Raw genomic sequence first — 23,197 nt, 5'->3', positions numbered from 1 at the left:
TATATATATATATATATATATATATATAAAAGCTTATTCAAGAAAGAACTGACTAGTTTGTGGTAACAATAAGATCTAATGTGAACCACTCGTCTGAGATATTTAAGAATATTTCTTAAATAAACTAAAATGGTAATATGGTAATTTTATTTTTGACAACCAATCAAAATATTTAATTAAATTTTCTAGGAAGAGATATTTAATTAAAATTAGTATATAGTATGACCCCCTCAGTCACTACGAACGCCCCCGATCAGTGCAAACCTTTTCTTGTGTCGAAATAATAATGATTCGTGATACTGGTTTCCTCGGGCCGGACGGAGATTGGCCCTCGAGTGCAAAGGCAGAAGGGAGGAGAAATTACCAAACGTCTAGCATTCCTGCCTGCCCATGGATTCAGCATCAGTTTGAAAGGTTAACCTATTCGGGAATCTCCGGATCTATGCTTATTTTCAGGGATCCTTTTCTATCAGATAGGAAGGGCTGTAGCACAAAATGTACTTTTAAGTAATTGCCCCATAGATCTTAGGCTTTTCCACAAAGTGGTGACGAAACGTATAACTTGTACAAATGTGTTTTATAGACGTTTGTGAATCAACGTGTATCATAATAACGTTCACAATGTTTCACGTGTATCACAGTGTATTTTCTTTGTTTTATGAAATGTATCATAGTGTGCATTTTCTTTATTTTCATTGTTTTACAAAGGGTATCGCATTGGACATCTTGTATGTATATGTGGGTATCACAACGAAGATCGTTTGTAGGTATTAGAGTGGGTATCTTGTGTTCACATAATATTAATCGGAATAAGATTCGTCGGAAAGAGTAAAGAGGAGAGATGAGAGAGGACATTTATAAAATCCCTAAAACCGTAAATTAATATTTTATGTTAAAATTACCAAAACTATTAATTTCCTAATTTAACATTTGATTTGTGATTGGATCTCACAGTTAATACAAACAAAACAATTCTCATTTGATTAAGCCCCATATATATACATATATATTAGTTTTGTACCCGCTGCAATATAGTTAAATATAAAACTTTCTTATAAATAAAAAATTAATTAATTAATTATAAAATGTTCTATCCTTTAAATTATGACGTTGTTTGCAAGTAAAATAATATTTTGATAACTAAATGAGAAATACTGAAAGTTGAAGCCTATAAAAATCATCCATCAAATAGGGTTTTTTTAAATAAATAATTCATCTTTAAATCTCAAAAGAATTTGAGAACTTTGTTTTGACAACTTCAGTTTTCATCCCATCTTTGAAACATTAACGATATTTGGAAACATTAAAAATATCATGCTATTATACTTTTCAAACAAGAAAAAATTATAAGGCGAATTTATCGAAATAGAACTATGTAAAAGAACATGATGTATTGAATTGAAATTACTCTATGAGTTTAAGTAATTTATTGCATCTACAAAATGTTGGATTAGCCTCTTTAACATACACTTGAAAACATAAAATAGTTGATGGGTGAATATTAAACAGTTAAATCAAATATAGAATATATATATATATATATATATATATATATATAGAGAGAGAGAGAGAKAGGGGGGGGGGAGAGAAGGGAAAATCCCATAAAAATGAAAAACTGATGAACACCTTCGTAACCATTCATTTATGGACGACATAAACATGTGCAAACAAACAATTGAAACTATTTTTTGGTTTTTATGCACGTTATATGCATATTGAACAAATTATTTACAAATTACTTGTATACACATATTCATGTTGTCCAGATGATGAGATGAACAGTTAGTATAATGTTTCTCAGTTTTTTTTATCTTTTACAGGTTTTTCATGAATCTATCCCTATATATGTATATGTATATATTATACATATATAGAGATGATTTTTAATTTGTTGGCATGCCATAAGATGAATAATTAAGATACACCAACTCACACTCAACACGTATACTCTACAAACTAAAGTACACCTATACATAGCTAGGCCTCGTGTGTCAAGAGATCTCAAGTACTTCATTTCTAAACACAACATATATCTATATTACATTAGGGGTGTTCATGGGTTGTATTGATCAGGTTGAAAACATTTGATCAATCCAATCTAATTTTTGTGATTTGAAATATCTTAATCCAACCTAACCCAACTCAAACTGTACGGTTGGTCGGGGTGGTCAGATTGATACTTTGGTACATTAAAATATTATTCTAACCTTGAATATGTTATTTCTCTACTCATAATTTATTTTTCATTATCAACCATTTGATACAACTTATTCATATTTCTTACATATATCACATTCATTTAATTTTCTCAATTTACGTATATATGTTTAAAATTACTGAACATATATACGAATGAGTTATATAGAAATGTAAATAGATTGAAAAGATGTATATATGAAGAGCGTACGTGATAGTGTTATTGTCTAATGCATATATTAATAGAAATTCAACAATCATATAAATCCAATAAATAAAAGGATATCAAGTTCATCGGGTTAGGTTGGGTTTAAATAATGGTAACTCAATATCAACCCAATACCTACGGTTTGAAAATTTGACAACTCGATTAGATATCGGGTTGCTTCGGGTTGAGTTAGTTCTCGTTGGGTTGGGTTCATCGGGTTGGTCGGGTTTTTGAGCACCTCTATACTACATTAATAAGCATTTAAACTAAAGTCTTAAATACAAGTTTTAATGTATTGAATACAAGTTTTTAAAGCACAAAATAAAATAAAAATCTCTTTATTACAAAGTTGTATGCATGATGTACAACTTATTATTACACTGATTTTCATCACAAAAAAAAATGGAGTCTTAGACTCCCTTTTCTTCAACAACAGTCTCAAGAGCTCCCATTTGGTATAAGCTTTATTTTCTCTCCTCCCTATGAAGCTTTCTTTTCTTTTCTTCAACATCCATTTTTACACATAAATACCCACTAAAACACAATATACAAGTATTGTATGCATGTTTTGAATTCTTTAAAAGCTTTTAACCCTTTTTGTCTTCACAAGAGACTAAAATTTCTGGTTACTTTCACCTTTTTGGTCTAACTCTATCGATGCTCTGCCCCTGATACCATTTACCTTTCTCTTTTACTTTTTGTTTGAATTTCAAAATTCAAATGGAAGAACTAGTTTGTCATTATTTTATAGTCTCTTGGTGATTCTTGTCCCATTTCAATTTTGCTTACCTGGTGCATTGCACAGATACACTGCTAGTATATATATATATATACACACATATACATATACATATAGATACATATACATATATTATATATATGTTTTCGATGAGAATACCCCTTTATGTGAGAACCACTTTGCAACCGTCAATTACCTTTTGATCTAACGATGATGGTTGTATATCATTTTTGTGAAGGAGGGATATTTTGGTATTTTGATATATGTTAAGTTCCGTCTGCATTACGTTCATATGTGATCAAAGCTCCACCTAATTACATGCATGCTACTGTGTTGTTTACGAGCCTTCTGATCAAACAAAAAAAAAATCATCCAACAGTTTCTAAATACATATATACATGCATGCACACATACATACACACATACATAGGCCTAACCAAATGAGAACTATTTTATTTGTGTTAACCGTGAGATCCAATCTCAACCATAAATCAAAGGTTAAATTAGGAAATTAATAATTTTGGTAATTTTAACTTAAAATATCAATTAAGGGCATTTTAGGGATTTTATACATATCCTCTCTCATACGGCGAATCTTTTCCTCTCTCCGGCGAATCTTATTCGGCGAACCTTATTCTAATGAACCTTATGTGAACATAAGATATACACTATGATACCTACAAACGATATTCATGGTGATACCCAAATATACATACAAGATGCACAATGGTGATAACCTTTGTAAAACAATGAAAATAACGAAAATGCACACTATGATACATTTCATAAAACAAAAAAAATACATTGTGATACACGTGAAACATTGTGAACGTTATCACTATGACACACTTTAATTCACAAACGTCTCTGAAATACGATGTATATTAGGTAATTGATATACTAGGTAACTAATTTTAATGAAATATTTTCTTCTAAAAAATTTAATTAAATATTTTGATTAGTTGTCAAAAATAGAATTAATGTATTACCCTTTTAACTTATTTAAGAAATATTCTTAAATATCTCAAATAAGTGATTCACATTGGATCCACGGTTACCACAAACTAATTAGTTTTCCATTGAATGAGTCCCTACACACACACACACACACACACACACATATATATATATATATATATATAATACTCACTACATGCAACCTATTTTTTTGGATAACCGGGGATATCTTGTGCACACATTGATTAATCACATAAGATCCTGAAATTAACTGTCAGGCAGATCCTCCCTCTGTAGCCTTCAGTGGACCTGAACTAGTAGTAATCCAAAAATCTTGTTGGTTAAGCTATCACTAAGTGTTTAATGTGCATCATATTACGATCTTTTAATTTGTTATCGAAACAAAATAAAGAATGTAATATAGTAAGATTTATAAGTAAAGTTCTTACAGTTGTATCTACACAAATAAACATATACATTTTGTATTTTGGAAATATAAAATCAGTTCTAAGGTTGCTTTTGATATACAAACATGATATATTAAAATTTTATCATTCATATTCATCGTAACATTAGACTGACTAAAAATGGCTCAAGAATTTTAAAAGAGTTGTATAAAAAGGATCGTTAAACCACACTGATGGTGTCTAATTAGTTTGAGCTTGAGCTCCAAATGTCAAAAGTGCCTGGAGGTCTCAGGTTCAAATCCAATGAGGAATAAAAATCTCTTTGTGGCCACGGAGGTTCAAATACGGTGACTCCAAGTTACCCGCAAAACAGATAATCCTCTGTGATTAGTCGGCTCACATGACGGGTGGATTAATAAAAAAAGATTGGTTATTAGTTTGAAAGTTGAGGGAATGGTCCACCTCTTTGAACCATTCTAGCTACATACAAGAACTCTTTGAGGGGTAGCAACTTTCTAGTTACAAGATATTTTATCTTGTACTACAAAAATGTCAAAAAAAAAACCCTCCATTAATCATTATACACACACACATACACACACACATATATATATATATATATAAATAGTTGATATTATTATAACTCTAAATGACATATATATATAGAGAGAGAGACTTGGGATCATGTGAGACCAAGGGTTTTTTGTGAGACTCGTAAAACCAATTCTCAACATTTGGATTAAATTTACAATCTGAACATTCATAATCATAAAATTGCCACGAGGCTTCTCAATAATCACAAAACTTGCCATCGTACAACTTTAGATCATTAGATCATTAGCTTCTAAAGTTATATATATATATATATATATATATATATATATATATAGGGTTGGGTTGGGTTCACGTGAGACCCGTGAAACCAATTTATGTTCATTGATCAACTTTAGAAGCTAATGATCTAATGGTTTAAAGTTGCACGATAACAATTTTGTAATTATTGAAAAGTCTAGTGGCAATTTTGTGATTATGAATGTTGAGATTGTAGATCTAATCCAAGGGTTGAGAATTGGTCTTACGGGTCTTACGAAAAACCTTTGGTCTCATATGATCCCAAGTCTCTCTCTCTCTCTCTCTCTCCATATATATATATATATAGAGGGATGTTATTCTACACCCTTTGCCATTCCTACACCCTATACAACCCTCATCTCAACCATTCAATTTTTAATCAATTAATTGTTTCCTAATATAAAGTATTAATCATAATTAATAAACTCTATTCATATTCCATAAATATTCAAATCATAATAAATGAACTCCAATCATTTCTATAAATATCTCAATTAATTGGGTTGCAAAGGTTGTACAAATGCACAAGGTTGTAAAAGAAATATACCCTATATATATATGTATATATAATTGAATAAAAAAATCAAGATTCTTGGTTTCTTATCAGATATCTTCAATGATTCAATCAGCTCTAGTTCTTATTTAAATATTCAATTATAATTCTCCGTTTTCCAAAGATTACGTACAAATATTCATCTGATTTTCGTGTTTGAAATTATGCATTTCTCGGTTTAGTATGATCTCTCGTTTTCGTCTTTTTTCTTCAGATGTCTTTTTTCCCAGTTCTAGCAAGACTAATTTTCCAATAATTCTTTATATTGGATTTAGGGTTTGTTTATTTACTTCTTAATAGTTCTATTAAGAGGCAACCTCTGAACCATTAAGAGGTGAATTTTGTTTAGAAAAAAAAATCTGTCTCTTAATGGTAATAAAACCCTCTGAATGATTTTGTATCATGGGTCTCCCTTAACCATTCAGCTCCCTGATTTCATTGTAAACAATTACCAAACAATTATATTTCATTTTGCACTATATCATGAAAGTCACTTAATCATTCTGACCACTTAATCATTTTGCATCAAATCATTCAGCAACTGCTAATCCACCATTTACTTGTGGTTATTGTATAATCCCTTCAAACACACCCAAAGGTCTATCGATCATGCCACTGAAAATAGTCGATTCCGAAGCTACGATATCAACTTATATTGTTAAAGAAAATAGAAAGCATCATCCCTCCTTTTTCATTCATGTTTATTATATTTCTATAAAGTATGTAAATAATTCTCTAAATGTGTCATTAAAAAAGACATCTTAAGGGCTGTTTACCCAAATGTTTACTGATAAGTGCTTACCTATAAGAGTCAACACTATAATTTACTTTGATGCGTAAGATATTTACATCAAAAGGTATCGAATGCAACAATTTACTGGGTAAGCGTTTACCTAGGTAAGAGTCGTCATTTTCACTTACCGGATAAGACTCTCCATCCTTCTCATCGCTCTTACCCGGTAAGATTCTTGGCCTTTGTCATGTTCATCCAATGAGCAATTTTATCCAGTAAGCACTTACCAAGTAAGCGTTTAGTAAACGTCCCCTTAATATATGTTAACAACATGATTTATGGTGTTACAATAATTTGTTAAACGGAATTTGATAACCTAACAAGTTGTATGGACGAAATAGATGACTTAATAGAAGGCATGAAATAAATTGTTCTGTTTTTTTATAGGTCTTTTTATACAGTATCTTTTTAAAAAATGTCTTATGTATTGGCTTTTATAACAAGACAAATAAGACATTTTTTACAGTTGTCCCATATAAAGACTAATTGGTCGATTTACCTTTTTAGGTTCTATCAGGTTAGCCAACTCCGTTGATAATTGCTAGGTCACATAATTTTGTCTTGGGGTCATTTACTAAACACTTACCCAGTAAGCACTTACCGGTAAAATTCAATACTATCACTTACTTACTGGATAAGATTTTAGTCTACTAAAACGGCATTGTATGCAACAATTTACCCGGTAAGTGCTAACTGTGGTAAGAGTCGTCGCACTCACTTACCGAGTAAGACTTTTGGTCCTTGCCTCGCTCTTACTGAATAAGATTATGGGCCCTTACCATATTCATTCGGTAAGGTAATATGACTTGATAAGTGTTTATTCAAGTAAATATTTGATAAACGGTCCTTTAAAAACTTAAGCTAACCCAAATATTTACGATTACCCCAAAAAAGCTTTTAAAAGAGGATATCAAGAGATGTTGTTTATTGGGCCTTATAGAAAAAGAAAATCGGATCCGGAGGCCCAATGGGTTTTGTACTTCTTCCGGTCTTCGGGTTCCCCAAATTGAAATCGCAGACGCAGAGGCGGATTTCTCTGCGATAAAAGTTCATGTATAAATTCCCTCCTTGTAATTATGGTCGAATTCGAGCTTCATCATGAAATTCTTGCAGAGAAATTGGGATAATTGCTTAATTGAATGAGTGGTTTGCTGTGAATGACCTATGTAAGTAAATTATTCATAAGCTAGGTGATCGTAGTTGATTGTAGGAAAAAACAAGACGATGAACATCGTAGAGAAAGAGAGCATTGAGGTGATTGCACAGAGCATCGGCGTTGGGAATTTATCGCCGGATGTTTTGCCTTCTTTAGCCGCCGACATTGAATACCGTATTAGCGAGATCATGCAGGTGAAATTATGCGAATGTCATCAGTTTTTCATTGTGAAGTGTTTTATGTGTATATAGTTTAGTAAACTGTTGATAACCAGTGTTATGTTTACATGGATATTTGAATTTGTGGATTTGCGAATTTGCAGGAGGCTGTAAAATGTATGCGTCATGCAAAGCGGACTGCTATGACTTCAGATGATGTGGATAGTGCCCTTGAACTAAGAAAAATGGAGGTACTTTTTTGTTCCAATTCTGTTCATTCGTACTATTGATCGGTATATGCCATTGAAGTGATAGTATTCTTGGTGATTTTTCTTAAAACAAACTTATTAATTTCCAAACCTAGAATTATTTTGAAGTCTTGTTGGCCTACTGAAAAGTCTTTTGCAGTGTAGATCAATCTTATTCCACTTAGAAACATTGTTTACTGTACAAATTGTTTATAGTTTTTCTTCTAAAAGATAACTGTAAAAAGTATCCCAAATGTTGGCATCAATAAAATTGATTACCCTTTATTTCAGAAATAAAACTAGCATCAATCAGAACTTACATGTTTTCCTTGCTAAGTTTCTTGTTTGGGATCACAAGTTTATGGCAAAGAGAAATTTGCTGGGATTTTTTTTTATTCCTGCTTATGTTATATCCAGTGGAACTCCTTCTAACTATTATTCGATTAATTACCTGGAGATTAAGAGTAGTTTGTTATATTGAAGAATTCTATATCCAAATTCCAATAATTTAATTTGTTGATATTCTTCCAAGAAGGATTTGGGTTTTTAATTTAAACAATCTTGGAATGATGAATCTATAGGAACCACAAATACTTGCGCACAATTTGTTTTTGTAGAACAAACATTCTCATGATCCCACTCTCTTTTTCGTGAAGGAAAAAACAGTGAGGTTGGTACTTGCTATATCTCTACTTATCTGTTAATGGTTGTTTATGTAAAACACTGAGTAAATAGGAATTATTGAAGTCTTTTTTATGATTAAGTGATTTCATCCACCTTTTGGTGAGACACATTTTGATTTGTTTGGGCAAGTTGCCCAAGGATACTACTGAATCCAAGTGCGAGGCTTAGAGTTCCTTGTTTGATTTCCATCTATTTTCGCAGATTGCAACCTGTTGAAATTTGTCTTACATTGTTTTGTTCCTGGGAAACTTTGTCGGAGCACACTGCATACAAACATATAGCATGTGGATATACAACTCATTTTTGTTTACTATGATTTCATGTTCATTTATATTCTTCTTCGATTTATGGGCAAGTGATGTACATGTAACTTTAAGTTTGCATTTGTGGTCTGTATATGTTATATTATCTCTCATCTCAGCCAATATATGTTGCATCCGGGGATTCTTTGCGATTTAAAAGAGCTGCCAGGCATAAGGATTTGTTCTATGTTGAGGACAAGGATGTAGAATTTAGAGAGGTAATGAAGCGGCTGTATTTTAAAAGGTTGTTAGAACAGTATGATTGGTTCATATATTTTTAGTAAATATTCCAGGTGATTGCAGCCGCCCTTCCAAAAGCACCTCCAGATACAGCTGTAGTCAATCACTGGCTGGCTATTGAAGGGGTACAACCTGCTATTCCTGAAAATGCTTCGCTGGAAGGTATCTTGAGCCTAATCCAATTGTATTTATTTTCATCAAGTAACTACTGATGATTTTAATAATATTCCATTATTGTAAGAAAATATTTAACCAGTTGTATAGAGAGAAAATGTTTTCCCTAGAGATGAGATACATTTACTTTTTTTAATTTTTTTATTGTATAGATTTTTATACAATTTCTATGGATTTCTTGATAACCCAATTTTTATACAAATTTATAAAATTTAGGGTGTTTTGAGAATAATTTTTGTAGACTTTTTACTATAAATAGATATGTATTTGTATAAATTTTAATATATTTATTTTTATAAATAAGAATATAAATGATATAAAGTTAAAAATGGTGGGACCCTGAAAAGTTTGAAAAAGCTATGAAAAAGCTTGGGTGAGGTTTTTCACATAGTGGAGGTATGTAGAGGTTTTTAGGTTGTTGAGGTGGCGATAATATGTAAGGAAAAGCTCTATAAAAGCTTTGGTAAAAAACCTCAACATAGTGGATGCTCTAAGTGTGGCATCTTAAGTACACCAGGTTTTCTGGAGTCCAAATACAAAGTAAAGAAAAATTTCATATATGCCATTTGGAAGTGTATATGGATTACATGCATGCAATACACATCTGTTTCTTGAAGCTCTATTGGTGTTACTATTGGCCATTAACATATGTATCCAAGATGAAAATTCTGCTACATGGTCTGTAAGCTATTTTTCCATTCTTGGTAATGTTTGATGACTATAAATATGCATTTAATTACATATATCTGTAGCAGCAGAATATAAATGAGCATGCGATTGGGCTATTACCATTTTACCTCTAAAACAGTTCTCATTTGACTGCAGCACTTTTGACCCCATTCGATAATAAGAAACCTGATTACAAAGAAGATGGGGTTTCAATTGACATTAAAACTCCTGTGAAACATGTGCTCTCTATAGAGCTTCAGGTAAAACATTAAAAGTTATTATAGGCCATGCGCACATGGTCCTCTCACTAAAACTATTTTGTAACTTGCTGCATTTTGATCGGTTTGCAGCTTTACTTTGAAAAGATCACAGACCTCACTGTAAGTCGATCAAACTCAATCATCTTTAACAAAGCATTGTTGAGTTTGGCGACTGACGTAGGACTCCATCCTTTGGTTCCTTATTTCATATATTTCGTAGCTGAAGAGGTACTCACTTTCCGTTTTCACTGATTGTACTGTGAATTGTTATCTTAAGTTATTCTTATCCATGATTGCTCATGTCTCATAATTATATCAGGTTACTCGTAATTTAAACAACTTCCAGCTTCTTTTTGCTTTGATGCGCCTTGTTCGGAGTCTTCTGCAGAATCCATTTCTGCACATTGAACCATACGTAAGTACAAATATACATAAACATCTTATCACATACATGCAACTTAGATTAGTAGTGTAACCACCGGAAATATTCCAAAATATAGATGCTCTTGTTTGGTTTGCAGCACAAGTTTTTTCTTCTGGAAGGGTGTCCCAAGGCTATGCCTAGACTAATCCCAGCAAATTGCGACCGTAAGACATCAGCCCTGATAAACTCAGTGGCCCCACTTGTCGTGGACGCCTGGAATTACACCCGGGATAGATGGGATATTCCACCACATCCCCTTGGCCTCAACCACTATGCCACAACCCTTGTGGTGAAAAGTCTAAGCTCGGCGGGATAACCTTACCACCAGTCTAATGAAATCATTTGTAATTCAACTGATCATTCGTCAATAATTTGAGGTTGCTATGCACTAAACTTTAGTAACATGACAAAGTAAAACCTGATGATGTCAAGTAACATTATTCAGAACTGTTAATTGTCTATTACAAATTCTATTTAAGGCTTTGTCTGCAGTATCTAACCGGTTGTTCTCTTCAGCTGCACCAACTGATGCCGTCTGTAATGACCTGCCTTGTTGCAAAAAGCCTTGGGAATAAGTTAACTGATAACCACTGGGAACTTCGAAACTTCACAGCTAACCTGGTGGCTTCAATATGCAGAAGGTGTGTGCATATATATATATTACATATATGTATAGATATATGTGGTAATTCGTTATTCAATTCCATCTGAACATGGATATTCATGTCTAGTAGAATTGCAAAATACTTCCCTGCTCCGACATTGTTTGATGATTATTTCATATATACTTACCTTTAATTTAAGTTGAAATATTGATGATCTGATCATGCAGCCGATGTCCTTGCATCCATTCTCCTTTCCTCTTCATTTATCTCTATTGGTTATATTCAGCTTCTTAGAAGTTCCATTATAATTGTTTAGTACTTGTTACTCTTGTTTCACATTAAAAATCAAGATGGAGATTGTTTGGCTATCATCTAAATTGTATGAGGATCAAAAACTTCATGCCTCTTGTTATGTTCTTCAAAGCACTTCTACCATTATTTGGTTGTTATATAATGATTGAGTCTTGAAGTACATATATCTAATATTGTGACACTTATGGAGTTTTACTTGTTATTTATTTGTGTCGGGGAGGATTTTGGGGATGGACCAAGATAGGAAAGGTGAAAGGTTGATACATGATATCATGATCCATGTGGGTATTTTCTTATAAATAAATGAAAGTAAGCATATATTTGTATGTCTTTGTTTACCCTTAAACCATCTGTTAAATAGTGAAAATCATAAAAACAACTTAACACACAGCTTCTGTGTATTATAAGTTTTCCACTTGTGTATGGCTAAAGTGTATTAATGCATTGTCTATTATCTTCACATTTGACGAATGTAGAATAATCTTCTAGTTCTGCACATTTGGCAGGTTTGGCAATGGGTATCATAACCTCCAATTACGTGTGACTAGGACTCTTCTTCATGCGTTTTTGGATCCAGCAAAAGCATTTCCCCAACATTATGGTGCGATAAAAGGGATTACTGCCCTTGGATCAAGCGTGGTAACCTTCTTTGTTTTCCCTTTCCGCTAGCATTTTCATTATCATATATTAGTCAGCAAATTACTAACAAGTGAGGCATTGCATTTTCTCTTTGATGGAAATTATTCCCAAGTGTCCAACTTTGTAAGACAAAAGCACCTATTTTGTAGAACCCGAGTGGAGAAATCTAGCTTTAGATAATACAACTTGAATTTGAATCCGCTTTACTATATAGACATGCCTTAGAGGAGGAATAGACATTAGAAGTTAGGACCTCCACTTGCAATATATTGATAAGCTACAGAAGGAGGGAAAGGAGGGTCTTGGAGAGATCTTTTATCTATTTAAAATGGTACAATGTTGATTTTTATCACATTGTCATTTTATTCCTTCTATCTTTTCTCCCAAAGTGACTTTATGTTGATAAAAGGGAATTAAAACCCGAATAGTGCAAGAGCTAGGGATTACATCACCCAATTGTTACGGAAAGAGAATTTCTTAAAAATACTAGGATCAAAGCATGTGATATCATCACTTTGGTCTACTTGAGTAAACAGACAACATCACTTGAAAAGGTGTTGAAACATGCATTTAAGAACTGTTGGAATAAATTTGTGGTGGTTGACATTGATGATTGCATTTCCTCTTCTTGATGATATATTTGATGTAGTCGGGAAGGGTTTCTGGATCTTGTATGGTTTTCTTAAAAGGAAAAAAGGAAATTGATTACATTATTTTGAATATTTACACTTGAGATAACACCGCAGAAACCATCAGCGCACAGCCGTTGTTAACAAGAGGAAATTTGACATCAAAAAGGCTGGTTCTTTGCTAACAATTTGGTCCAAAGACTCGATTCAGTCACTGGTGGTATTTTAAACGGAGCTTGTTACTAAAAATCTGCTTACTGAAACAACAGAACAGGAATTTGTCACTATTGATGGAACTTGTGATCGTGGATGATGCTTCCTTGACTCTCTATATGTCTTTGAATTCTTGTATTTGTGTCCTTCAGCTGCTGAAGCATTTGCAACTCCATTGCTTTGCTATAGCAACGTCTGATATTAATCTCAGGAACTGTTTGTTAACAGCTTAATGAGCTTAATGGGACTTACAGCTGATTCGGTCAGCTATACATGACTGTTTGGTAGTGTCTCAATGACTGTTTGGTTGGTTTTTGGTTAAGTCATGTATGGATAAAGATGTTTGTGTGAATTAATCTGTTTGTATAGATTGGAAAAGTTTTTGTTTGGGAGGGTTTTTTCATAGATGAAAGGAGAGTATTTTTTTAATTAGGAGGGACAGGTTTGGAAAAAGCTTGGCTTTCTGTATAAACCTCCCTCCTATAAGGTTACTAAATAAGCCACTTTCTATATCATTAAGCCACTACCAAACAGTTATGTATAGCTGACTGAATAAGTTGTGAGTCCCATTAAGCCTATTAAGCCTCTAACAAACAAGCCCTTAAGTGTATTCTGAATTGAAGCTTCTCATGGTAATATATTATACAATGTTAGAGACAACTAATCATTTCTCAAAATACATGATAAATGCACACTGTAAAATATTTTTATCTCTCTATGATTCTGCTACTTCCATTATGTCAAGATGAGCTTTATATCACAGTTATGTCTTCATAAGTTTCTAAGGTCAGAATTCTAGGAGTAGGAAGTCAGCAAAATCATATGATAAAGGTTAATAAGGCAGAATTTGAATCATTTTTTACAAATTTGATTCTAGATCTCCTTAACTTGCATCTTTTCTTTCTAGTACAAAGTATTTAAATGGGCTATTCTGCACAAAACTGGTTTCATCTTGTCTGTGATCTTAATTCTAATTTAATCTGTTTACGGGCTCTTATCTACATTTCATAGGTGCGTCTGCTTTTGCTGCCAAATCTTGATCCATATCTGCATTTTTTAGAACCAGAAATGCAACTTGAGAATCAGAAAAATGAGAGCAGGAGGCATGAGGCCTGGCAAGTGCATGGGGCTTTAATGGTGAGTTCCTTTTACTTTCATTTTAGTGTGTATATTTCTCCGATAGAGTAAAAATGCCACATTGCAGATAGAACTTCTTACAATTCGTGAATCCCCGACCTCAAGGAGACTTGGATGTTGGACCAAATGCATAATTCATATATATATATATATATATATATATATATAGAGAGAGAGAGAGAGAGAGAGAGAGAAAGAGAGGTTCAGGTAAAACCCCCCAAAAGATGAAAAACGAACACCCCAGTAACCGTTATCTGTGCGGTATGTGCATGTGCATGAAGTAATTGAAGATGTACAAATTACTTGTATGCACATGTGTATACCGTACATATAAATTGTTACCAGGATGTTTCTTAGTTTTTCAATTTTTTTTTGAGGTTTTCCCATGACCTTCACCCTATATATAGATTTGGGTTCAAGTGAGGAAAAAGATGAGAAACGTGAGAAATGGTGAAGGTACCTGTATATTTTGTGGGTGGTGAAGGTTACACGACCTGAATGCATACCTTCACCAGTTTCTACAAAACCGTTCATCTCTATACGCCTTCACATAATATAAGAGTACCATCACATATTTTGTGAAGTTTATCTTATGTGAAGATTACATTTCTAACACTTCTTGCGAAAAATGGCATTTCTCACGGCAACCCAACCCTATATATATATATATTCATCTGTGTATATCATTGGTGCTGTGAAACGAAGGTTGAGAGGAAATACATTTTGCAGTGTGCAGCTGGTCTATGCATTTACAATCAGCTTAAGATGATTCCCAATCTGTTTTCTCCACCAACACATGCCATCTGGAAGAGTAATGGAAATGACTTGACTATAAACCCAAGTACGGCTTCTTTCTCCTAATCGTTGGTTGTATTTTTCTTGTTGGATATAGGGAAAACCTGTAGATATTCTTTTTCACCTATATTTGGTGTTCATTCATTTGAACATTGTCTTTTAGATGATGTTTGGAGGTGATAAAGTAAGAGCATTTCTTAACAGCCTAACTAAATGGCACAATAATATATAGGCGAAGGATCGTGTGACGAGAGTTAAGGTGAGAAACGTAAGAAGGGATTTGGACCCTTGATTACCTATAATGTCAAACCCACTAATGAATCGTGCTTGATGTGGGGATTGATCCGATGCATCATGGTGCATCTCATCTTAATATGCATCCAAGGGTGGAGATCCCTTCTTACATATATAATGGGCAAAGATTGGGTTCTGGTGAGAAGCGTAAGAAGAGATCTTCACCCTTGGATCAATCGTAATTGTATGCCAAGAGTAATGAGGTGCACCGAGATGCACCTGATCAATTCTCTTCTAAAGCGCAATTCATGGGTGGGTATGAGATTAAAAGTGATCAAGGGTTCAAATATTTTCTTATGCTTCTCACTATAACTTCACTTCTCACATTATCCTTCGCCTTATGGGCAAATCAAATAGAAACCGCCTATAAGATAGAAACCCTATGAACAAAATATAGACCACACATATTTAACTTCCTTAAATATCTTATCAACTGTTTCCTAAAAAACTCACTTTTCTCCACTTGAAATCACTCGATCAATGTAATGTTTCATTGGTGAAACGACATTGCATTAATAAAACGGATCAATATAGATCAACTATGTATTGTTTCATTGGTAAAACGACACTGCTGTTGTTTCAAAGCAAAACAGAAAGTGAGCTTTTTTAGGAAAAGACTGATGAGATAATAAAGATAATAGTGGAAGTTAAACATGATATGTGGTTAATATTGATTCATAGAGTTTCTAAATTTATAGGATGTTTGTATATGATTTTGGGCGCATATATATAAATATATAGACGAAGGATCGTGTGAGAATAGGAGTTAAGGTGAGAAGCGTAAGAAGGGATCCGGACCCTTGATCATTTTTAATCTCATCCTCACCTCATGAATTTCGCTTATATGAGAATTGATCCGCTGCATCTCATTAGTGTTGATCTTCAATTAGGATTGATCCAAGGGTGGAGATCCCTTCTCACTATAACTTCCATTCTCACCATAAGCCTACCCTATATATAAAATATATACCATAATAAAATTGTTGATCATTTGTTTGCTGTTTGCATGTATAAATCAAGATAAAAGGAAGGCGGGCATAAACAACTTGATGATGGAGCAGACACTTAAAAAAACAGCAACAGGTGACGGTTCTGTAGGAGGGCAGCATTTAGTGAAGGTCGAGGTGCCAGGAGCCAGCAGCGGATTTTCAATAACTCGTGGAGCTTCTGATGTCGGGGTGCACCCATTACCAAGGTTTTTGCCAAATGACACCATTCCGGGAAGCAGTGGTCGGAGAGACAAGTTTGGTAGTGTAGCTCAAACATCATCTTCGGTGGCCGTGGCCCGAGCATGGAAAAAAGAAATAAATGCTGGACACTTGCTTCCCAAGCTTTATGATCTTTTTGGTGAAAGCATGCTTCCGTTTGTACTTTCCCCAGAATTGTGTAATATATTCATCTGATCTGATTGCCTTCTTTTGTCTGTCCAAATATTCACATGTGAATGCATATTGAAAACTATATCTCACCATGCATTCATTGAAATCTTGGTACCTATGGATTTTGGTGTTGGTGGTTTTAGTGTCACAAGGCTTATTAGAGAATGAAGGGGTTTTGGTAAAGTTACAATATGAGTTAGGAGACAGCAGAATGCATCATTTGTACGATTCGAACATGACTTTGTGATTAATTCATTAGCGGGATTTGAGTCAGCCACTCTCAAGCCAATTGACCTTCGGGACTAGGCGTCAAGAACCCATTTAAACTGGGGTTGTTTGTTTACCTCTTGATAATTTTATTAAAAGACAACATCTGAATCGTTAGTAGATAAATCTTGTTAGGCAAAAGAGTCCGCCTTTTAATGGTTTTAAAATTTTCTGAATAATTTTGTATCATAAGTCTCCCTTAACCATTCAGTGCCCTAATTTCATTGTAAATAATTACCAAACAATTATATTTCATTTTGCATTATATCACGAGTCTCTTAATCATTCTGCACCAAACCATTCAACAATTGTCAAACAGTCCCTTAATTTCCCAATTCAGATAGGCCATCGGTACTTCTTTTTGCATCGCGGCCCCTCGGACTTGATTTTCCGAGCAACAGCACCAAAAGTGGACATCGAATTGTTTTGATTAAGATGCGTGCAAGCCGACCCGAACAACCCATTGTTAACAGAAAAAAAGAAAAAGAATACAAAATGAAGCTTTCACTAGTTGATTCTAGTCGACATTCTTTTTATACATCTAAAAAAAATCGATCTCTGCTCGTCATGGTACTAACCATCGGGTTTCTGCAACAATTACTGAACGTGAAAAGGAAAACGGAAAAAAGCCGTAACATAATAGCAAACTTCATTTTCTTGGGAAGCTGGTAAAACGAAGAGTTTCCTAGAGCGTGATACGATGATCCGCTTAAAAGAAAAGTTTCCTAGAACGAGAGGGAGATGGAGAGGACGTGGTCACGGGAATCGAAGGCTGTGCGGTTTCTTGATTTCTATCAACAAGTTTTGCTCCTTTTGGGTCGGCCAGAAGAGATTTCTGAAACGATTGTGCAAATCCTGTAGCAACAATTGTGACATGAATCTCACCGTTGTATCTCTCGTCGACCACTGCCCCGAATATAATGTTTGCTGATGGATCTGCCAGACTTGTTACCACCTGATAATAAACAAACCAGATTCAAAATATAGAGGGAGGATCATGCGAGAAGCAAATTCATTTGCGAGAAGACGAAAAGGAATATGGGGCACATACCATATTTAATAAATGGATCAAATAGAACATTATCAAAGTAAATTCAAAAGGGTATTATTGTCATTTCGTAATCCCTAATAAACGGGGGATGAGTTTGTTTTCCAAACCGATTTCTAATAATCGTTAATAAACCAATTCCATCACAAAGATAAATCTGTAACAGTTTGATAATAGGTTTTCTCATCACATTTGATAATTTGTATCATATCAATCTTATATGATAATTGTAGATGTTTTTGTTAATCACATACATTTATCGATCTTATTGTGATGCAAATAGTATCACATGTGATAATACATCACTTATACTATCACGTGTGACAATACATCACTTATACTTAGACGCATATTATCACGTGTGATAATACGTAACTTATACTCACACGCATATGATCACATGCGATAATACGTAGTCTATACTCACACATATATTATCATATGTGATATGTAAAAAAAATTCACATAGTGGATCATATTGAGTAGTAGTACCTGAGAGACCCTATTGACTTCTTGCAGAGTTATGTCTTTCCCTCCAGTAATATTATAAACAACTCCAGTAGCGGATTTGATCGACGATCCAATTAAAGGAGCAAGAGTTGCTTGTTCCGCTGCTTCTTCAGCTCGGTTTTTGCTGGACGAAACTCCCACACCGAGCATTGCGGTTCCAGAATCTTTCATCACTGCTTTAACATCCGCAAAGTCCACGTTTACCAGCCCAGGTATCTGCAAAAATCAAACACACCCATTTCATGATACGCCCACCGTCTTAAGAAATAGGAAAAATAAAGTCCAAGTCTTAAAGGAAATTGTTATTAGTTTCCAAGAATCCCTCCTAGACCGACATACAACATAACAATGATGGTCTGGCTAGGTTGGTTCTTTAGTGTGTGTTTGGTACGTAGACAAGACTGGATAAGAGTCAAGATTCAACTTCCCAGGCGAGAGGGAGGTAAGCAGGTGTGAGAATTGTGGAAGGTTTTAGAGTTGTAATTTGACATGGATAGTTTAGTAATTTACTAAAGTTGTCTCATCTCCCTGATTGCTGTTCCATCTATTTTGGTGGGATGGAAAAAAAATGCATTTTAATCTCACTCAATCCTAGCCTGTCCCCATCTAATTGTCGCACCAAACGTGGGACCATGGTTCTAAAAATCGTTTTAAGGCGTACAACCTGAGGAGCGCCTCAAGGCGAGGCGACCCAAAAGCGCACCTCAGATGATCTGCTTTGGTTCAGTCAATATCGACGCGTACGCCTCAGATGATCTGCCTTGGCAATGGGTTTTTTGCCTTTTTTATAAGTTTTATAGCAGCAGTAGTTCTCCTTATAATACAAGTGTCCTTTTTATTTTAAAGAAGTAAAAGTCAAAGCCCAATGGGCCCAATTTGTACTTTTAATATTTTAAAACCTAAAAAGCTACTACTTTCTCCTCTCAATCAAAAAATATGGGTTGACCCTTCCTTTCTCCAAGCAACCAATTTTTCCACACGTTCTCAGTCTATCGTACGGTTTCACTCTTTCCTCTGTCAAGAACCACAAAACCAGCACCCTTAGTAATTTAGTATTATATATATCGTATATTAATGTGTATATATACATATTTTGGTGTATTTGTATATATATTTCTGCCTCGCCTCGTTAAGGTAAAATGCCTTGAGGCCCAACTCCACCTTTTACCTTGCGTGGAACGACAAGTTTTTATTATGTGTGGTCTCGAATACCAAACGCATCCTTTGTATGAGTATTACGGGCTCTAAGAAGACACAAAAAGATCTCATTCCACAAAGGACTCACCGTAATTATATCTGAAATCCCTTGAACTCCTTGGCGGAGTACATCATCAGCAAGAAGAAAAGCATCCTGAAGCGGTGTCTGCTCATCAGCAATATCCAATAAACGGTCATTCGGGATCACGATAAGTGTGTCAACATTCTTTTGCAGCTTCTCAATAGCCTCCAAAGCCTGAAAAACACAGAAACATCAAGATCCTTGGCTCGCAATTTTGGAAAGACAACAAAGATGGTAACTTGAGAGCATAGAAAACATATAACAGAGGTTTGTTAGCAGGTTAATGGGCTTAATGATACTCACAACTTATTTGGTCAGCTATACATGACTGTTTGGTAGTGGCTTAATGACAACCAAAGTGGCTTATGTAATAAGCTTCTAGGGGGAGCTTTATGTATAAAGCCAAGTTTTTTTTAAACCTGCTCGACCCAATTAAAAACATGCTCCTTCCATCTATTAGAAAACCCTCCTAAACAAAAACCTTTCCACTTTATACAGACTAAATAATCCACACAGACAACTTTATCTATACAAGACTTATGGAAGACCAACCAAACAACCCCTACATCGATAGAACAAGATAAATGGTGGATAAATAATCAATCTTCATGCGGAAAAACGTATAGAATTAAGATGGTATACAACTTCTAAAGAAGCATAATATCCCGTCACCTGCCTGCACTGATCTTTTGCGTCCTTCAAAGCTGAATGGATAAGTTACGACACCAACGGTCAAATATCCGGCTTCTTTTGCTATCTGGGCTACAACTGGAGCAGCACCAGAACCAGTACCACCACCCATACCTGCTGTTATGAACACAAGATCTGATCCTTTAAGAGCATTACCAATGGCTTCTTTTGATTCCTCTGCAGCCTGTTCTCCTAAAAGTGGATTCCCGCCGGTACCTGCATATCTCTACAAATATATCAATCTCATCCAGATTGAATTAAGAACATAAAATCTAAACAAAAAGCTTAAAGATTATAAATAATGTTGATGGAAAGAAGCAGACCAAGTCCACGAGTCAAAAGTTCTCCGATCTGAATTGGGTTTTCTGCAACAGATTGCAGAAGGGCTTGTGAATCCGTGTTTATGGCGTAGAAATCAACACCCTATTGTTCATCAAATCGGACATTGTCAAAGAATTGATCATAACTTATATATATAGTGTGTCTGTGTGAGAGAGAGAGAGAGAGAGAGGGGGGGGTTCAAGGAAAAACCCAAAAAAAGAAAAAAAAATGACACCCTAAAAACCATTCATCTTCACGGTATGCACATTGTATACAAGTAAGTGAAGATGTTTTCCGGTTTCTATGCACGTATACATGTTATGCACATGTGCATACTGTACAGATGAACGGTTTTCAGGGTATATATAGGCTCAGGTTCGGGAAAAAACTGCAGAGAAATGAAAAACCGAGGAAAACCTTAGTAACCATTCATCTATATAGCATGCACATGTGCATAAAAGTAATCTTTAAGTATTTTTTCAGGTGCATACAAGTAATTTTAAGTATTTATCCGGCAGGCACATGCATAGAAACCATGAAATATCTTCAATTACTCGATCTTGTATAGTGTACCTCAGTTTTTCATTTCTTTGGGTTTTCCTCCCTCCCTCCCTCTCTCTCTCTCTCTCTCTCTCTCTCTCTCTATATATATATATATATATATATATATATATATATATATTATATATATATATATATACTCTGATGACAAGAAAATATCCAAGATTATGCACAAATTATGAGAAATCTGTAACATGATAACGAATCATAAAACCCATTTCAAGACTGAGAAGCAAAATCTACAACACAAAAGAAAAACCATTTTTCTTGAATGAAACTGATTTTCAATACGAATAATATAGATATAATTGGAATTGTTGGAAGACAACAGAATTCTGTTAAAGAATAATGTAATGCAATAGAGATCAAAAAGGCTGTAAATATGACTACATGTTCTTGAACAACAGCTATACCAAACCAAATCAAACACATTCAAGAAGTAAGAAAAGAGAACAATTGTGGGTTTCTAAGAGATAACCCCAGAAAATGGAAGAGAAATGAAACACCTGCAATCCGCTACCAATCATTCGGTTAACAGCATTGTTGCCACCGCCACCGACACCGACGACCTTAATCTTTGCAGACTCCATCGAGGTAAAAGAACAAGAAACGGCGGAAGGGCGACGTCGCGGCGGGGGGCGAGGAGAAGGGCATGTTTTGAAGAAGAAGGGAGAAAGAGGAGGGGCGGTGGAGGAGGAAGGAGGAGTTAGGTTGGGGGAGAGTCGAAGCAAGAAGTGTGTGGCCATGAATGCGATTTCCAAAGAAAGTGACTGAAGTTGGATTGGAAGAATGGCTATGGGTATGGCTGCCCTCCCTTTCGATTGCAAAATTGCAATAGAAATCGAAAGTAGCTCGCCAAGATGAATACACTCTTTGGGCTCATTTAGGGCTTTCCTATTTTCCTTTAACTTTTTGTTTTTCTTTTTGTCTTTTAAACATTAGATATTTTTATGTCAATCAAATACAAGGATGTGTCTTATTAGATTGATAAAAAAAAAACCCTTAAACAAATAAAACCCAACAATACTTTTAACAACTATTTATCTGTACAGTATCCAAATACAAGGGTGGTATTTGATTGTTTTGAATTTGGCTCCAAATGTCAAAAGTACCAGGAGGTCTCGGGTTCAAATCCAAGGAGAAATAAAAATTCTTTTGTGGCCACGAAAGTTCAAATGCGGTGACTTTGAGTTATATGCAAAGCAGTGATTGTCCTAGGATTAGTCGGCTCACATAGCGAATTGGATATCCAGGTTAATAAAAAAATTGAATATGTTTCTTGGTTTCTATGTATTTGTGTATGTTTTACACACATACATACCATACAAATTGCTTGTATATATATGTGTGTATATAATAATAGTACAAATAAATAGTTATTAAAGTCTTTATCAAAATATCAACTAAATTTTTGATAGAAAAATGACCCATTACATCATACTTGATACTTAATAAAAATGCAAAAAGAAAAATTAATTCTTTTTCTTCAAAATATTTT

The 23,197-nt window shown here is 34.4% G+C and overlaps 2 protein-coding genes across 2 annotated transcripts; one reads left to right on the top strand and one right to left on the bottom strand.

Annotated features, from left to right (window-relative positions):
- The first annotated feature begins 7,732 nt into the window (after positions 1–7,732).
- Positions 7,733–17,129, top strand: LOC112506468 (transcription initiation factor TFIID subunit 6-like). The gene is made up of 12 exons (XM_025110538.1): positions 7,733–8,055; positions 8,184–8,270; positions 9,373–9,471; positions 9,547–9,655; positions 10,493–10,596; positions 10,687–10,824; positions 10,916–11,011; positions 11,537–11,661; positions 12,444–12,576; positions 14,430–14,555; positions 15,285–15,396; positions 16,665–17,129. The coding sequence occupies exons 1-12, from the start codon at positions 7,930–7,932 to the stop codon at positions 17,045–17,047; spliced, it is 1,638 nt and encodes a 545-aa protein (XP_024966306.1). The 5' UTR covers positions 7,733–7,929; the 3' UTR covers positions 17,048–17,129.
- A 652-nt stretch (positions 17,130–17,781) lies between these two features.
- LOC112507310 (cell division protein FtsZ homolog 1, chloroplastic) lies at positions 17,782–22,536 on the bottom strand. The gene is made up of 6 exons (XM_025111843.1): positions 22,206–22,536; positions 21,141–21,240; positions 20,804–21,033; positions 20,134–20,301; positions 18,831–19,064; positions 17,782–18,245 (listed from the first exon to the last, which is right to left on the bottom strand). Exons 1-6 carry the CDS (start codon positions 22,443–22,445, stop codon positions 18,000–18,002), a joined length of 1,218 nt encoding a protein of 405 aa, XP_024967611.1. The 5' UTR covers positions 22,446–22,536; the 3' UTR covers positions 17,782–17,999.
- Between the last annotated feature and the right edge of the window lie 661 nt (positions 22,537–23,197).

The sequence above is a fragment of the Cynara cardunculus genome (genome assembly GCF_001531365.2).
Source record: "Cynara cardunculus var. scolymus isolate 2C chromosome LG 2, CcrdV1, whole genome shotgun sequence".
NCBI classification, from domain to species: Eukaryota; Viridiplantae; Streptophyta; class Magnoliopsida; order Asterales; family Asteraceae; genus Cynara; species Cynara cardunculus.
Note: the sequence above shows the minus strand (reverse complement) of the source record. Positions and strands in the feature narration are given on the sequence as shown.

What these genes read in the sequence shown, in the direction of transcription:
- LOC112506468 (XM_025110538.1), top strand. Translation starts at nt 7,930, where the DNA reads ATGAACATCGTAGAGAAAGAGAGCATTGAGGTGATTGCACAGAGCATC. An exon ending in TATATTTCGTAGCTGAAGAG is followed by an intron (nt 10,825 to 10,915) that starts GTACTCACTTTC and finishes TAATTATATCAG; the next exon opens with GTTACTCGTAATTTAAACAA. An exon ending in CTGCCCTTGGATCAAGCGTG is followed by an intron (nt 12,577 to 14,429) that starts GTAACCTTCTTT and finishes TACATTTCATAG; the next exon opens with GTGCGTCTGCTTTTGCTGCC.
- LOC112507310 (XM_025111843.1), bottom strand. Translation starts at nt 22,445, where the DNA reads ATGGCCACACACTTCTTGCTTCGACTCTCCCCCAACCTAACTCCTCCT. An exon ending in ACTTTTGACTCGTGGACTTG is followed by an intron (nt 21,034 to 21,140) that starts GTCTGCTTCTTT and finishes AGAGATATGCAG; the next exon opens with GTACCGGCGGGAATCCACTT. An exon ending in GACGCAAAAGATCAGTGCAG is followed by an intron (nt 20,302 to 20,803) that starts GCAGGTGACGGG and finishes TGTGTTTTTCAG; the next exon opens with GCTTTGGAGGCTATTGAGAA.